The following is a 12,823-nucleotide window of genomic DNA, read 5'->3' as shown; positions in this document are numbered from 1 at the left end:
TGCGAATGTGCTTCTCTGAAAATGAAGACTCGGCCTCTCTGAAAATGGGTGTCCTTCTCTCCAGCATCGAAACGCGCGCGAAAATTCCGTTAAAAAAATATGCTTATGGAAGCGTGGAAAAAAGAGAAAACCTGAGAGTGAAGACGCTCGAGAAGCCACCTTCTCTCGCGGAATGCAAAGATGCTGAGATACGTCTTCTCGCGAGTTCCGCTTGCTTTTCTCAGTCTCTGTCGCCTATAGATCTACGTTTACAGACTGCACTCTGTCTATGGACTCTGAAGATAGAGCACTCTATCCCCCGGATAATCACTTCTTTCTGAAAGATAATGCTTCTTTCAAGGCCCTCTTTGCCTCAGTGCTCTTTCCGCTTCGTCTCTGTCTGTGCGACACAACACATACAAACGCATATCCGTATGCTCTCCGTTCCTCGCGCCTTCTCTGCACATCTACAACTACACACCTAAATATATATATATATATATATATATGTCCGAAAAGTATCTGCCGCAAATTTCCTCTCGATCTATGTATACATATACATAATATATATCCCTGCGTATCTCTGTGTTCTCCGTATCTCCAATGTGCTCTCGATGTGTATCTGTACCTGTAAATGTATATATATATATATATATATATACATATATGTATAAATGCATGTTTATGTCCATCGTTTCTGTTCTCCACCTTTTCTCCCGATATATATATATATATATATGTAAATTTATTTTTCCGTCTGTTCATTTAGAGGCTTTCTGTACAGGCACTTCCTGTATACAGCGAGTTCCGCGAAGAGAAAGAAAGGGAGGGATCTGCTGCACAACCGACAGCTGTGGCGACGCTGTGTGACCGCATGCTTGTTCGGACACAAGAGGCTTCTCGATATCGTAAGACTTCCTAAAAAAATGAACATATAATTGGAAACACGCTCTCTTTCACGCACAGCAAAGAAAATGAAGAAATGAAGAAAGTCATCCAGAATTATGTATATATATATATATATATTGATATATATCACAAGGAAATTTCGGAAACAGAGAACAAAGGAAATACACCGATAATACATACATATTTAAATATATATATGGAGAGAGAGAGAGGGAGAAAACCATGCTTCCCCTTGTATCGCTGCGTTTATCGAATCCGAGTTCTTGCATTGTCCTCTATTTCATGCATAGAAGTCTTACAGAAGGAACAAGCTCTTCAGGATAGGCATTGGAGACGGAGTGCGTGTATCTTTCGATGTCAAATTGCCGTTGAAACTTTTCTTTACCTGATGAAGAAGATGTGCAGTAAAGTGACTGTGAGAACTGGGGAAATGATGGACGAAGTCTTTCACGGGGCGAAGCTGAATGTTGCTGTACCTCTCCGCCAACACCCTGCGGTTTGAGTAAATTATGTTGTTATAAAAAAGTACATAAATACATGAATATGTTTGTATTTTTCTAGCACGAGAAAAAAGGTGAGGAGTAACGACGATTGAGAAATACGTTTACATCTGAATCGATTTGCTTATGTATTTCCGTCGCGCGAAAAAATGAGAATACGGATCATGCATATACATATGTATATGTATATCTGTATATATATTTATATGAAGGCAGGAAGGAGCAAGACATATATATATATATATATATATGAGCATACATTTATACATAAATAGGTAGATATCTTTATACAAATATGCATTTGAAATATGTGTATATTTGCGTATATACATGTATGTGAAGCAGGAGCGAGGGAGAGAAATTGAGAGAGAAGGTTTCGAGTTTTCCTTTGTCTCCACTTACTGAGACTGTCTGATTGGAATGACACCATCTCCAGTCCCGTGAACAACGGTGATGCGGATTCTTCTGTCTTGGAGTGTCTGGAGAGTTTCCTCTAGCCTCTCCTTTACTGCAGAAAAAGGAGAGTCTCCAGGCGCTCTGTTCTGCAGTCTCTTCATCCTGATTTGTACATGGATGTAAATGAATATATGGATGCATGCGTACGTTGGTCCACACATACTAAATATAGACGTAAGTTGACATAGAACTTCAAGCACGTCTACGCACCTCTGCAGGCGTACCAATGCACATCAACTGAAAGACAAGTACGTCTTTCTTGGCAACTTGTAGTTGACAGATGGTCTCTGACAGTGTGAGGAAAGGGAGCGTTTCTTCGTTTCTGCCTTCACGTTTGTTACCGACGTTGCCTCATTGGGATGCCTCAAATGCTGTGAGATCGACGACCCATTTTCGAGACGAGACGTTTCGAAGAAGCAGAGACAGCAAAGCAGGCAGAAAGGCACTGCAGACAGTCCAGGGACTTCAAGGCAGTCTCGTTTTCAGTTGCTTAGTGGTAGGTTTGACAGATGCCAGTGTGGACAGCACCCTCGCCGGGTGTCATCTCTGAGACGGATCACTGGTAACTGGGGTGTGGGGAGTTTTCAAAGAGGTCTTGCGTGTCTCCTCCAGCTAAACGCGGAAAGCGAACGCGCCTTCGTTCGCTTCCTCACCGATGGAGAGAATGGTGCCGACCATCGCGTCTGGGTCGATGCTGAAAAGGTCCGCGACAGAGAGCTGCGGAAGTTCATCTTTCGGAACCACAGCGTTGAAAATGGGCTCCAAAACCGGACGCAGAAGACGACCGATTTTCAAGATAAAAAAAGCCACAATCGGATGCGCGATCGACTGCACAGACACCCCGACACAGCAGTGAACGCAACATCCACACCCTTGCTCCACACTGTCGACTCGGCGAAGGTCGCCTTCACACCGTTGCCTCTCCTCCCATCAAAGGCCGCCTCCGCTTGTCTCTCACACAGAGAGACATCACATAAATGGACATACTCACATATACACGCACACAGACATAGAAAATACAGACATATATATATATATATATCTTATACATATATAGATGGCTATACAGATATAGATCTAGATACACTTTTATTTTGGGTCCCCAGCTTGACGCTCCAGCTACAGCAAGCTCATGCAATTCTGAGTATAGACGTCCACATGCATGGATATCCAATATATACCTACATATATATATATATATGTATATATTTATCTATATGTATATGTATATATATATATTTATATATGTGTATGTATATGGGTGTGTATAATATGTGGATGCATTCGTAGATTTTCAGAGCTCCACGTATTGACGCATGCACGAGGTTTGCTTTGAATGAAGATCTGGGGATCGAAATGTTTTACATGGGCAGCAGGGAAGTGCGTAGCAGTGAGAATTTGCATGGCTTGTCGGGTCGATTCAAAGTACGCAGGCGCGAGGAGAAGAACGGATTTCACAGAGCCCAGCGGAAGAATCCGCGCGACTTCCGCAGCGACTAAACTCCCGAAAGAATGGCCAACCTAAAAAGCAGAAACAACCGAGGCCCCCAGTGTACAAACAGCTGAAACACGCTGCGCCACGCAGAAAACACAAAGCGTCAATTTCTCATGAAAAAGCAAAGCGCCGTTCCCGCGCAACTACGGCTCCCTTCGAACATTCGCAGATGCACATATATATATATATATATATATATAGATATATAGATAGATATATATATATATGCATACAGAGATACATATGCATGTGCCATACATTTATATATATATATATATATACATATATATATGGGGAGAGGAAGAATTGAAAGAGAGCACACCGAGAAAACGAGAAAAGGACTTTGAGCTGCTTTCTGTCCATCCGCTTTGGTATGCGGCCAATTTTGTGACAGGCACAGAAAGGCAGGGGGCAGGGGAAGTCGAAGCTTATACGCGCTCCTTTGGATACTCATTACAGCATATTCGAATGTAGGCATTTATGCATACAAACACATTTAACCGTGTCAACATAGATATCTGCACATAGGTATTTAAAGATTCCTTTATTCATATCTATTCACATATATACATATATACATATATGCATGCATGTTTGCAGAGGTGTAGATACTTGTTTCAATGTATTCGTACGTTTTCACACATACATCCGTATGCAGACGTGTATATTTACTTATCTGTATAGATTCCTGTACAAGCACGTATATGTGTATACACATGCGTTCACACCCAGTCATATACATATATATATATATACATACTTGCATACTCACCTGTAGTTATGTATACAGGTATTCAAACACAAGAACATGCATATATATATATATATACTTGCATTTGGAGACATGAATGTATGCGTGTCTGCATATATGTATATATGTGTATGTGTGCGTATGTACATTTACTTGTTTCTTTGTTTCGAGTGAGGGTGGCAAGTCGCGTAGCTGAGAGAGATGCGCAGAAGACTCACGAGGTGGACAGCGGGGAGTTTATTCGCAAAAATGACGTCTTTGACAACGCGCTCTGCCTGGAAGGACAACGGAGGAAGACTTTCTCGCAGTGAAGAGGAGTGGCGGTCTTGAACCCCCCAGTTCTGTGACAGTAGCGATCGACAAGTCTCTTGGCTTTAAAACCGCACCCATTCCTAACAAGGTCTCGAACGCCCAGTAGCCCTCTGATGCATCGAGCGAAGCGGGAGACTAGACAGAAGTATCGAGGACGCGTCGAGTTCTGAGGTTCAGACACACCAGTTCTTGAGGACTCGCGCAGAGCCGCACCGCACTGCATCGCGCTTGGAACGATGCCTCTCACGTGGAAAACATGCAGTCTTTACACCTCCCAAGCGAGTCCCCAAGAGACCCTAGGGGAGTAGGAATTGACGGACATCAAGGGCACAAACGAAAACGAAACAATGGCGACATTCCACGCGCCTTCACTCTGCAAGCTGGAAGCTCGAGTTGGGCGCGAGAGATGTACCTGAGGTTGCACAGAGTGAACATGGAGCAGGAGCCTGTTTTCAAGTTTCGCAGCTTTTGTTTCTTTTCTTCCAAAACGCTGGCAGTCGGACAACAGCCCCCGACGCCGTGGTTGCGGCATCGCCCACCTCCTGACAGCGAGGAAGAAGCTTGTTTGAAATGATGTTCTCTGCCTCCACTACCAGCTCACCTTCCTTGTTCTTTTTTTCTGCCGTCGCGCCTTTCGCACCCGTCTTCCTTTCTCTGTTAGAGGGATCTACCTTCCTGCGTCGGCCTCTCTCCCTGGAACCTCCAGTGTTTTCTTCCCTGTCGCGTTTTCGCTTTCCACGTACTTGCTCCCGGCGCGAGTAGTCCGTCGGCGAGTAGATGCAGGCGCTTTTTCCGAATCCAACCAAGTCGACATTGTAGAACGTGAACAGCCCAGGGTCGAGTGGACTGTGTTTGTCTCTGAGCTTTTTCGACTCTTTTCTCCTGCCGCCTTTCTTCTTCTCCTCGCGCGCGCGGGTCCTCGCGGAAGCAAAGAGTTCGTCGGCCTGTCCAGGGGCATCGGCCTGCGTGCTTCGTTCTCGGGGACCTCGCTGCGATTCCGGAGCTCCGCATGTCGCTGGAGGCGAGAACGAAGGCGACAGAGACCGCGTTTCTCCCTGAGCGCTCGCCGTCCTTGCTCTCGACGCGGGTCGCGCCGCAGCGACGCTCCAACGAGCAGAGTGCCCGAAGCGAGGCAGTCCGTTCTGCCGAAGGCGGCGACGGCGAGAATTCACTCTCTCTCCTCGCGCGCTCTCCTCTTGCGACGGAGGAGAGACTTCCAAAAAACAGGACAAGACATCCGAGAAAAACGCCCCGCTCATGCAAATGCCGTGAATCACCACCACGTGCTCGGGGCCACTGCCTGAGTGAAAACCGCGACAGAATCCAAAAAGACCCAGACGAAAAAAGTCGTCAAATGGCTATTCATCAAACGCATCGATATTTATATACATATACATACATACACTTTGTTGAAAAGTACACAGACGAACAGCTATATACATATACATATATATATATATATATGTACACACATTTGTATACATTATACAGGTATATATAGGCTCATATATATTTATATTTATATATATATATATATGTATATGCATATATAAATGTATTTGTGTACGTGACTGCGGCTGAAGATCGAACGTCAATGCTGAAGAAAGCGGAAATATTTGGGTGAAGCAAGAGTGAAGGCTCCGCGACTCAAACACGATTTGTCTCTGCAAACAAACGCTCACCCCTTTCCTTCGTATGCACATTTTAGCGTACGTCTTCGAATCCATACAGCAACACATACATACATACATATATGTATGTATATATATATATATATATGTATATATATATATATATATATGTATATATATGTGTATATATGTGTATATGTGCTTGTGTCTATGTTTGTCACAGACTGCGTGTGTGGTCGACCTGCGTTTTTAGAGGTCTTTCTCCCACAAAGAGAACGCAGGGGGAACCATGGCTCTGAAGGAGAGTTTCTTGCCTACCAACGGTGGTGTAGAAGATGCGGTCTCGTCCATTTCGAGAGACAGAGAGAGGAGGGTATGTGAGTTCCTTTGCGGCTGCGCTGAGTGTGCATTCTCTTCTCTCCAGTGCCTCCGGTTTGTCATTCCAGCCTGTCGCTTCTGTTGAAAGTCGTTCTGCTGAACTCCGTTCTGGGACTCCCCCTTCACATGCGTTTCCATGCCTCTCGCCGCCGATCTCTCGAGTAAGGGACTGTGTGTCTTTCGCGGACTTTTCGTTTCTCACGGAAGAAGTTTCAAGACGCCAGGCGTTCTTCGCGTTCTTCTCGCGTCGTCCACTTTCGTCTCCCGAGCCTTGCGTCGTCCCCCCGCGAGTGGACAGAACCTTCTCTCGCCCATCTCTGTGCAGGCGCGGTCTCCCCAGTGTCTCCTTTCGCAGGCCGCCTAGTGAGAGGTGACCTGCTCCTGTCCCCACAAGGAATCTCTCCAGGAAAGCGCGGGAGGACGCAGAGCGGCAAGTCGCCGACTCGCCTCTCTCCACCCTTCGCCGGTCCTGCGTTTCGTCGCCTCTGGCGCTCCCGTTGTCCGGAGTGCCTGCTCGCGGATGTTCTCTGCATGCGTTGCGCGGCCCTCTCCCCATGTCGCGCGCGTCTTGCTTCTCGCGTCCGATCTGAGGGGGGTCTCCAGACGCGGCGATCGTCGCGCAAGAAGCCGTGGCGAAGCCAGGGGGATGGTGTGGAGCTGAGGTGTAGCAGGCGAGAAGTTCAGAGGATACTTCGTCGACAAAGAGAGCTTGGGCGTAGCTCGCGCCGCGTCGCGGAGACTCGCGCAGCAGCCCTGCAAGAAGTCCCCCGGCCGGACTGTCCCCAAAGGGATGAGCAAACAAAGCGAAGTTCGAGAAAAGCGAGAACAACGCATGCGTCTCTCGCTGCCGCGCATGCACGGACTGCCCAGGCAAGCGGCGAACGAAGGCAGAAGAACGAGAACAAGAATGGCAGACAGACGAAGAAAAGAGAGTACAAGAAGAGGAAGCAGAGGAAGAAAAAGAGGAAGAGGCAGCGGCAGGCTGGAATTTGAGTTTCCGCTGGGAGTGAACACGAATTGTCCATGAAGAAAGCGTTTGTTTCTCGCCTGCTCGAAAACCGTTAGTCTCGCACCTCGGTCCCTCTGCCTCGAGTGTTGGGGTTCCTTTAGGGAGAGACGACGAGAAAAAGTTTCTCTTTTCTCTCCGGGAGAAAGACGGCAGCGACAAGGCTCCCCAAGTAAGAGGCTCGGAGAGCGCAAGGAGAGGCAGGAGCCGCCTGCGTTCTGTCTGCGCCGAGAGCGCGGAAACGTAAAGACGCTTGCGTCGCTCGAATGCGCAGAGAAGGCGATGAGGATGCCTTTTGGAAGCTGAGCAGGGCGAGGTCTGAAGGAGACACAAGTCGTCTCCCTCATGCCTCTGACTGTGTCGCTTCCCAAATAGGCAGAAGGCATCTGGGTCGAAAAAATCAGCCTTAGGCGCATGCAGTTGAGGACCACAAAGTGCGCAGGGGTGAGGGAGAAGACGAAGAAACGGCGCGGGACCGTGAGCGACTTCAGAGAAGTTAGGCGGCCTCGCGTCAGCTCTGTATGCATACAGAGGAGGCGGGGAACGTATCGACCTCTCGTCCTCCCGCTCTCTCCCTGTTCTCTCCATCTCATGTAGTTGCGCTGGATCCCCCTCAAAGACAGTCTGGAGAGGACGAGAGCGTCGTTCCCTTCTGTCGCTGCCAGTGTTTGTGTGGAGCAAACCGGAGAGTTCTCGTTCGCTTCTTTCTGCTTCTCGTTCTCTTCTTTCTGGTTCTCGCTCTCTTCTTTCTGGTTCTCGTTTTCTTCTTTCTGGTTCTCTTTCCTCTCCCCAGTCGGTCCTTTCCTCTCTCCTGCGGAGGTCCAGAGCAGGAGAGCGAGGAAGCGAAGAAAGCGAGGGGGAAGAAGAAAGAGAAGAAGGCGAAGAAGAAGGGAGAGAAGAAGTAGAGGCAAAAGATGGAGAAGAAAGAAGAGAAGATGGGGGTGAAGGAAGGGAACAGCGGGGGGAGAAGGTCCCGGCAAAGCGGCCGTCTTGGATAGACATGATGGAGTGTCCAGACATCCAAGGGAAGAAGAGACAGAAACGGTCTCTCGTGGCTTTCTCTCAAAGCAGAGAGAAAACCTGAGAGCGAACCTGCAGCATGAAAAACCTAAACGAAGTACACTGTGGAAGAAGATCTCTCGCATGCACAGACATGTCGTTCGTTTCACTTGTTCATACCAACAGGTCCTACATCTAAGCAAATACTCACACATGCACATACACATACGCGAGTGCATATTTATCACTGGAAAAAGAAGTCTCCATGCCTATGAGTGTATATATGCATATATACTGATATATATATATATATATATATATAAACATATATATATATATATACATACACACACACTGCTACGTACATGCATGCAGGGATAGGGAGAATTTACAGAGCGGAAGTCCGCTGACGGCGTCGGTGAGGCCGAGGAGCCACGCAAACCGGAACGAGAATTTGAGTGGAGAGAAGTCAGGGACATCGGGTCACTTTTCACGTGAGTCTTGTGCATTTTTGAGGGAGAGTTTTTTCTCACGTTCAGGCGCGCATGCCAACAGGGAGAGTTGGCGAGCAAGGAAGACGCTCCGATGCCAATTGCTGCGGACGAGCTTGCAGGCATCGCCGAGCTCACTTGTCACCTTCTATGAGATTCAGACGTCCAGGAAAGACAAGAAAGTGGAAAACCAAGTCGCGAGGCACGGGCAGAAAACGAACTCCCACGGGGTGTATGTACACCCCGCGGTGAGTGCTTTTGGGCCATCGGGTCGTTTTTCGGCGTTTCACATTGAGGCTGGAATTTCTGCCACCCCGTTCACGAGAAGCGTTCCCTCTGTGTTTTGCGTTCTCATCTGGAATTTCCGATATTCTCGTGAATGGCGACGGAACATGGGGACGTCGCCGATTCACGCGGTTTCGTCCACCTTACTGTAGGAGGAACAGACGCTACGCACAGGAAATGCTGTACTCTTTGAAATGCGTGTGAGTTCTTCTCTCCTACCATGTTATGCACTCGTCTTGAGTGGGAGGCCTCTTGATGGGCAGAGATGTCTCCTGCATATGTCACGAATTTCCTGCTTTTTTTCCTCGCACAGAAATGGTTTAGGGACTAACGAGTTCCAGATAGACGCAGTGGGAGAGACCCAGTGTTTGGCGTTTCTTCGACGCTGCGCATGACTCTTGGCAACTTCCATTGTTTACTCTAGATTCCGCGGAGTTTACCTTTGCAGCGAAACGGGGCGGATCCAGATAAAAAGCGCACACTTCAAGCAACAACTAGAAAAAGTGACAGAAGAGACAATGAGTTACACGAAGAACTTCGGTCGTGAGTGACGCGCAGAACACAGCCGATGTGAACTTGGTTCGACTTCAGGAGCAGATATCGAATGTTGTTTCACGTGAGAGACGAAGCAAATGCGCAAAGTTGTTTCTCGAAACCACGCCAACACAACAGAACTTAAAGCCGGTAAACAGGGATTTTCAACTCGCTTGCAAGCATCTCTTACTGGGTGTAAGGATAGTGAATGAACCCTCTTGACGGCCTCCACGCCTTGACGCAACCGATGTTGTTTATATCGTGAATGCCGTCACATTCTGAACTCCCACACTTTTACCTGTCTTAGTTGCAGTCCAATGCGGTGGCGGTGTCCAGCAGAAACGTAAGGAACTGGGCATGTGTTTGTATCTCATAACTGGAGTCCAATTCAGTTTACCAAGTACTCTACTGTCTCTGTTCAGAGACACCATCTACTTATAATGGGTTAATTATAACACCGGGGCTGGTGCATCCGAAGTCCCTGCGTTCGTTCTTGAGACTGTTTTTTTTGTTCGCCATAGTCATTTCAACTCGCTTCTGCTTAGGCGAGAAGGTGAACTCCCTATCGTACTGGGTGGATGCCTTTCAGAGTGCGAGTGACGATTTAAAACCTGCATGGAGGACTGTAGAGTCTCTGCACGCGAGTCGGAAGAGTGCGTTTCTACGCAAGCAAGCCTTAACGTCTTCTACTGAGAAGGAATGTGACACTCGTTATCAATTAGAAGCGGCAGGCTCTTTATGACTGCTGTACACCCCACTAGTGCGACAGGGGGGTTCTACTGCCTAATTCATTCGCGTTGATTGAGACAGGCAGACCAAAGGGCGCACACAAAACACAGGACGGAGACTGTCAGAGGGGAATGATTTTCAACATACTGAAGCCCACCATCTAGGCTGCGTATACTTTCTCGAGTGAAACAGAGTGTATTGAAAGCGCAGGATCTCCACATCCTACAGACACTCCGGTTTTCGAGCCGCCGGGTACGACGTTCCAAGCGCGAATCTCCGGATGTTTTAGTGCTCGAAATCTTGCATGGCGTCACTCTGCGGAGACTCGCCTGACGCACCCAGACTCTTCTTCGCGAGAACAAAAAAGGCGTTACAGTCCCAGAACCACAACATGACCTCGTGTATCTCCTGAGGTCACTGCATGCTTTGGAAGTAGGTTTTTTCGAAGGATAGGCATGTTTAGCCGCGAAGAGTACCTCTGAGCTCGGCCGAAACCATCACTTCGTTGTCCGCTGGGTTTGCGATGGAGTTGGTGCCCGTGTTCGTTTGTGATTTGTTGAGAAACTGGAAAACGAACCCGGTGGTTTACAGGGAAAATGAATCGCTTTATCATTTCTCGAGTCAGAAACTTCTGCTTGGTCCTCAGGCGGACGGATCGAGACCGCCTGCCCGCTTGAGGGGGGGAGGGGGCTTTTGCCGTTCTGGAGAGCAGCGACAATCCAAAGTAAAACTGCTTCATGGAAACTTGTGACGTAGTTTTTATAAAGACGAACTCCTTCGCTTCGAGATGCTCGGTTTTCAGGGGGGCTGCACTCATGGGAAGGACCATCCACGCTCTTAATGGCCTATTTCTGTACTCTGGATATTCTGTTGAGAAGGGGATGGTGCAGTTTGCAGTTCCCTTCGCCAGAACTGGCTGTTTGTCAGCGTCCTGTTCTTAGTCACGCAGTGTTCATCCTTTACTGGGTTTACTTTTTCATGTGGGCAGAAGTCCAATCTCACCCGACCCTTTTTAAACTGCATATTCATCATCTGAAACGGAAAAAGGCTTGTCCGTAGAGTGGAGATCCAGTCCCGCGATCTATATATATATATATATTATATACTCTGGACACAAAAGGGAGATATCCCGGGTTCGGAGGAGCAGCTACGCTTGTTTTTCTCATTTGCTTGCAGCCTTTCGCCGGTGAGCTAAACAGATACAAGGGAATCGACAAGCATTCCGAGATTCACCGTCAAACCGGAAAAAAGAGATCCCGACTTCACCCCGGTTGTTTCCCTGCGGTTTCCCTCCAACTTCGTGCGCGCCAAATAGCCGAGAAACATGTTGGCGCCGCTTTCCTCAGAAGGGGAAGAAAAGGAAGAACTTAGTGAGTCCTCTGTCCTGCTGAGTGCCTCGCCCTGTTTAATATTTCCGAGGTTCCCGACTCTCTCCGGATCTCAACCAGACTTCGAACGCAGTCCCCAGCATGGCCTGCGTTCTACGTCTAAATTGTTGTGCTGCGTAGATTCTACGAGTACCGCATTGTTCCAGGTGCGAACGACTGGACTGCAGAACTTGCAGGCTTCTACGGATCTTCAAGGCGTCTCGCAGTGCAGTACGATGCTCGTAGGTGCATCGGTTTGTACGCTGCATTTGTTTCGCTTGTCTCACTGTTGTACGCAGTCTCTAGATGTACCGGCAAAAATGGAAGTTTTCGCAGCGTCATCTCTCTCTCTCTGTTTAAGACACAGTTATGTGTGGTAACTTTGTGCGATCTGTGCAGTATCTGTTAAAGCAGGCAGACAGCGTCGTTGTGAAGAGCGCGCGGTGAAGGGGCAGCAGAGGAAAGCAGGATGCATTTACAACGTGTGAAAGAACATACCTGAGACAGATTTACCTCGAGCGCTGACATGTGTCGGTGTTTCTGTGGCGTCTTGGGTCCGGCGGCATCTTTCGTCGATCTGCTCGTTTTCTCGCTTGGTTAGTTCGCCTTTTCTCCTCCCCGCCTCTCTCTCGTGCACTTGGCCTGTTTCGCTGTCTTCTCCCAACGTTTCCTCGACGTTTCTGCCTCTCGACGTTCCTGCCTCTCGACGTTTCTGCCTCTCGACGTTCCTGCCTCTCGACGTTCCAGGATCCTCACTGTCCGCTTCGCAGCACTCCGTTCGGGCGTTGTACCGCGGGGTATGTACGCTCGGTTGGCGTCTGTCTTTGTGCGTCGGCTCTTGCCTTTGTTCAGAACTTTCCTTCTGGGCTTGTTCGTCTTTTCTGCAATTCTTGGTCGTTTGGTGTATCGTCTTCTTCCTCCACTGTCCGCGCTTCTCGTCGCTGGCCTCTCCCGGGTGTGCTGCGCGCATGCAGCGACTCGGAACAGGTGAGCGCAGACCA

The 12,823-nt window shown here is 48.3% G+C and overlaps 2 protein-coding genes across 2 annotated transcripts; both read right to left on the bottom strand.

The window, feature by feature from the left end:
- Positions 1–744: 744 nt before the first annotated feature.
- On the bottom strand, positions 745–8,674 carry TGME49_230905 (hydrolase, alpha/beta fold family protein; the record flags this gene model as incomplete). The annotated part of the gene is made up of 8 exons (XM_018780276.1): positions 6,352–8,674; positions 5,146–5,615; positions 4,309–4,365; positions 3,210–3,365; positions 2,498–2,672; positions 1,791–1,896; positions 1,274–1,379; positions 745–897 (listed from the first exon to the last, which is right to left on the bottom strand). The coding sequence occupies exons 1-8, from the start codon at positions 8,435–8,437 to the stop codon at positions 745–747; spliced, it is 3,309 nt and encodes a 1,102-aa protein (XP_018636866.1). The 5' UTR covers positions 8,438–8,674.
- A 3,418-nt stretch (positions 8,675–12,092) lies between these two features.
- On the bottom strand, positions 12,093–12,792 carry TGME49_230900 (hypothetical protein; the record flags this gene model as incomplete). Its single annotated transcript, XM_002367950.1, has 1 exon — positions 12,093–12,792. The coding sequence occupies one exon, from the start codon at positions 12,790–12,792 to the stop codon at positions 12,298–12,300; it is 495 nt and encodes a 164-aa protein (XP_002367991.1). The 3' UTR covers positions 12,093–12,297.
- Positions 12,793–12,823: the final 31 nt, after the last annotated feature.

Source organism: Toxoplasma gondii, chromosome VIII (assembly GCF_000006565.2).
Source record: "Toxoplasma gondii ME49 chromosome VIII, whole genome shotgun sequence".
Lineage (NCBI taxonomy): Eukaryota > Apicomplexa > Conoidasida > Eucoccidiorida > Sarcocystidae > Toxoplasma > Toxoplasma gondii.
The sequence above is the reverse complement of the archived record's forward strand: the minus strand, read 5'-3'. Positions and strand labels throughout refer to the sequence as shown.